Source organism: Papilio polytes, unplaced genomic scaffold (genome assembly GCF_000836215.1).
Source record: "Papilio polytes unplaced genomic scaffold, Ppol_1.0 DF823691.1, whole genome shotgun sequence".
Classification (NCBI taxonomy): domain Eukaryota; kingdom Metazoa; phylum Arthropoda; class Insecta; order Lepidoptera; family Papilionidae; genus Papilio; species Papilio polytes.
Window position 1 is genome coordinate 3,226,205 of NW_013525513.1, and position 5,057 is coordinate 3,231,261.

General features: G+C 33.5%; 1 protein-coding gene across 1 annotated transcript in view; it reads right to left on the reverse strand.

The window, feature by feature from the left end:
- LOC106104124 (proton-coupled folate transporter-like) overlaps positions 1–5,057 on the reverse strand; it is an 8,736-nt gene extending 3,679 nt beyond the window's left edge. Inside the window, exons 1-5 of the mRNA XM_013284075.1 lie at positions 4,843–5,057; positions 4,093–4,327; positions 3,354–3,647; positions 1,899–2,051; positions 741–933 (exon numbers count right to left, since the gene is read on the reverse strand). Of these exons, the coding sequence (XP_013139529.1) occupies positions 741–933; positions 1,899–2,051; positions 3,354–3,647; positions 4,093–4,327; positions 4,843–4,886 (919 nt within the window). The 5' untranslated portion in view covers positions 4,887–5,057. The remainder of the gene's footprint in view (positions 1–740; positions 934–1,898; positions 2,052–3,353; positions 3,648–4,092; positions 4,328–4,842) is intronic.

A 5,057-nucleotide genomic window follows, 5' to 3' on the forward strand; every position in this document is an offset into this window, starting at 1 on the left:
AACACATAAAACCTCTGTGAGAATATGTTTTTGCACTTGTAACCCTATTATAACTTTTACGATAACCAGCGATTTGATGCAACTTACCCTTAATGTTTAGGTTAATTATATAAGAGATATTACAAACATCATAATTTATGTAAAGTGTATTTCACTAAAAGTATTTTCGTTTTTCATTAATTACATTTTATGTATTCTGCTAAATTTTAACGCCAACAGCATAGTATTATTAGACTACGCAGAGAGACTTAAGTAGGAGTAGAAAAAAAAATCATTTATGCATGAAGAGCTAGTTACGTATCGCACATTTACAGTAACCTATGATCTTAAAGCAATGAATGGAGTTTGTTTTCCACAGAACAAATAGCGGTCATTTAACTAGTGAGAAGCACCCCTTTGTCATAATTTTTAAACAAACAAGGCCCATATTATTTCCATATCGCAATTCCATAATGGCGAAACAAATTAACAAATGAACGATATCATTTTTGCAATGAACGTCATTTGTTTAACTTCATATCTATTTTGTTTTCTTACAAGCATTTTATGCAAGTCATCGAAATTTTATTTATATTGAGATATTTATGAGTAATGTCGCTATTACGTGTCCGTTGACAGCGCTCCTTTTTACATCAGAAAGTTTTTTGATGATGACTGGCGAATCGGAGGGTAGATGTCGATTCTAGCACAGAGCAACTGGTCCGAGGAATGAGTGAATGAGCAAAAGAATGACAGTTTACCAGAGAGCAGCATGCGGTCACCGAGGGCCACGATCAGCATGAGCAGTATGATAGTCCTTTTGTAGCCGTCCCGTCTCCGCACAAGGCACTGGAAGGCGTTCAGCGGCAGTCGCCAATTGAATACCGACACTTTGTTATCGTTATTCACATTCACGTCTTTTATAACTACTATTACGTACACCAACGATGCGAACTGAAAAATGAAAACACATTATTTTAATTTAATAATACAATAATATAATTTCTATGTATTAATGAAAAATTATAGTATTTCTTATTGCGACACTTAAAAGTTTTATAGAACAGAATTACAATTAAATTTTAGTACTAGCTTTCGCCCGCGACTCCGTCCGCGTGGAAATACAAAAAATCAAAATTGAGTAGCCTATGTGTTCTTCCAGACTATGCTCTATGTACGTATGTGTCAAATTTCATCGAGATCCGTTCAGCCGTTTAGGCTGCAAACTCTAACAAACATCCATCCATCTAAACTTTCGCATTTATAATATTAGTAAGAGTAAGATTATTAAGATTTACTTTTCTGATTGAGTGATAAGTCAAAACACTTTCGTATATTTCTTAACAACCTTGGCTTATAAGGAAGTAACTACACTAGTTTCTTGTGAATTAAATTAAGGAAATCTGCAATTCTAATGTGCAAGCCATATTCGAAAACAATTTCAGTGTCTAAGTCAGCTGTTACATAAATGTAGGTTAAACATATAGTCTTGTACTAAATTACATAAACATACTGATTTTACTCGGAAAAAAATAAAAAGCAGAACACGAAAAACTTTACAAAATACAGATAAGAGATTTTATAGTTAGATCGAATAAATGGAAATCAGAGATACATATCGTTTTTAAAGATGTAGTCAACTTAGTCATAGCCACTTAAACCTTCCTATCTTCTATTTAGAGATTAATCCATTTACTGACAACTATCGGCATCGGTCTGCTCTATCCGGATATATAAACAACAAGCCCTCACATCATACAAATAAATATAGATAACATATTAACCCAAGATACATTACGTAAAATGCATAACAAACATCTTTACTTAAGAAAGTCCGCCTTATATGAAACTAGTTGTTCATTCGTTGCATTTGAAACTAAGAAATTATATTTGGGTTATACATAGTAAATGTTGTATACCTGTAGTAACAATACAAGTGGGAATACTCCGTAGAAACCGAGCTGTCGGTAGAGCAAGGGTCCGCAAACTGCACCAAGAACATGCGCGATCTGGATAGCGGCCCGGTGACTGCCCATCGTCCGCGTTACGTCACGACCGCTCGCATGACATATCTGGAACATAAATACCATCACATTAAAACTAAAATAATTCCTAGTATAGACTACTATAGAGCTAAAAAGATAATAAGTATCTCTTAATGGAATTCTTAAAATGAACTTTGTATAAGAGCGGCATATTCGCTTACTAATATCACTCCCTTGCATGACAAAGAACAAGCATATCTTCTACTAAGTCCGTGCCAAAACGAATATATATTTTATTTATGTAACAACGAAATGTTCTACTTCTCAATAACCAGTACACTTCAATTCATATCGACAGAGTCGTCATTTTACTAAAATATAGGACACCTTCAGTTTACAATGTGTACAGTTGTAAAATGAAACTTTTATTTTTAGCTATTCGTGCATTTAAATAAGTATTCCGTATTTCATCGTATACTTTCATACATAATTTCGATAGTTTTAATTAAATTTAGTTATAACTATATTGAATTTTATAACATAGCATGATGAAAAGGTAATTGCGATACGAACATCGATTAATTGGTTTTATCTATGTCGCTAGTAACGTATGCGATTAGTTGCGTAAAACTGAAACATTTCCTTATATTGCGGTCTTCAGTTATGTTTTATACTATAACCGTCAACTATGGGGCCAATCATTACAATCGAGCGGTATTTAGCAAGGATATGTAAATCTTTAGTGGTGCATATAATCATCAATTTAAACTATGGTAATCTGTAATAATTTTTAACAAAATCATGTCAAAGCGTAGGCTTTCATACATGTTAATGTTTTGGAAATTCCGAACTACACATGGGTTATTAAGGACAATGTCATTGACTCGTAAAATCAGCACGATGTGCACAATTGATTGAATACATGTACATGAGTAGCGCTCTATGTATATGTTTACATACGTTGTTATATCACACACGTAGTCGGGTCTATTGAGCGGAAACTCTTCATTGCGATACATAACGGTATAAACTTAAAAGTTTATCGATCTTCATTATTTTTATGACTCATCGACCTTGTAACCAGAGATGTAAGAACTCCTATGACGATGTAGAGGGTACAATGTTCGATTTCTGGTTATGATAAATTTCATTAATGATAATGTGTCGAAGTGATATACGAAACTTAGTGACTTTATGTAGATATTATTTTATTTTTATCCTACTGATAAACTTCAGATATTGCACTTAAGATTGATATAGAAAAAAAACCTCAACATGTTTGTAAATAGCCGTTTTTTTATCTAAGTAGTTCAAATGGGTAATTATTTTATATCTCCATAATTTATTAACAAAGAGTTTTTTTTACTAATAAAACAAATCAGCACTCACATCACCAACATGACTAAACGAAGCAGCTAGAAGTAATCCAAAATTGCCGCCCAGTGACATCGGAATTTGCACTACGTACAACACTTGCACAGTCGAAGCACCAGGGAAGGTCAGCATCAGAAGAACTCCTGTCGTCATCACACACATCCCCACAAGAGGCATGATGAGTAACGGCTTCCGTCTACCACTGCAGTCGCTCCACGGTCCCACGAATAATAGGACAATAGTCGAAAGAAGACAACCCACGAAACTTCGACTAATATTCACGCCTGATACTACCATTTGACTGGCTGCCTGGAAGTAATACATTCAAATATGTGAAACCGGCTTTCGCCCGCGAATTAAAAAAAAAACAAAAGCAAGTAGCCTCTGTGTTCTTCCAGACTATCATATACATCTATGGCAAATTTCATCAAGTTAATCAGTTTAGGCTACAAACTGTAAGAAACATCCATCCATCCTACTATAATTTCGCATTTATAATATTACTAAGATTGTAATAAAAACAACATTTTCGTATACCTTCAGGCTTTTTGGTTTATTATCTCCTATGGATAAATAATTAAAATATTATCAGCCGCATTCGAGTCGTATGATGAATAACTATTAAGAGGGGTCTTATTATAGTTATAGATTTAATTGGACAAGTCTGTTAATACTTATTAAAAAATTAAGAAAATTGTAACAAATTTTTACGACCATTATGAGAGTTTTCTCAATTTCTTGAATGAAAACTTACCTCAGCAGTTCTAAATTCTTCACCTACGCCTCTGTTGCATACATCTAGCGAGTATCCTAAGTCGACAGTGCAGGCTGTCCTTAAATAGAAGTTCTGCAAAGAAGTCTGTCCCAGATTTATAGCCATCATAGCGCCGGCCAACGCCGGCTCTAGTATTATGCTCCATTTTTGAACTGATTCAACATTGGCCGGTTGTGTATTGTTAACTACATCTTTATTCGAGTCTGTGTTGGGTCTGAAAAGGGATAACAATTATTATTAAACTAAATTATTTAACACTAGCTGTTGCTCGCGACTTCGCCCGCGTGAAATAGAAAATTGTTAAAAAAAACATAGCCTATGTTACTCACAGATAAATTACCTTTCTAACGGTGAAAGAATTTTTGAAATTGGTACAGTAGTTTTTGAGTTATTTCAATACATACAAAAATTTTCCTCTTTATGATATTATAATAAAAGTATATATATGTGTAAATGCAAATTGCAGATAAATGTTTTGTCCTAAAATTCACGTACCCTGAAACTGGATTGAATTCCGGAAATAGAGATTTTTTAATTTCAGAGAGTCATTACAGTTTATACATCCGATCTGTAGTAACTACCAAAAGTTATATTCTAACATTAAAGTTAACCTAACTTCTACATTATTCCAGACAGAAAAATCGATTATTGACTTACATTTTTATATAATTATACATACAATCCATTTGACTAACAATTAAAACAACGGTAAATAAAATGGGAACAAACCTTAATTTTTCTAATTCATGTATATCGACCGTACCTTCAGTCATGGTGGAATTATTATTAGTAACAGTTTAATAGTTATTGCATTATTATTATTCACAAACACACACTATTTGAATAGGCACAGTTTTCACAACACATTTAATATCAGACACATGCGTGCAGTCAGCAACGAGTTGCTCCTACTAATGTGGATGTAGAGATAAGATAGCATCGTG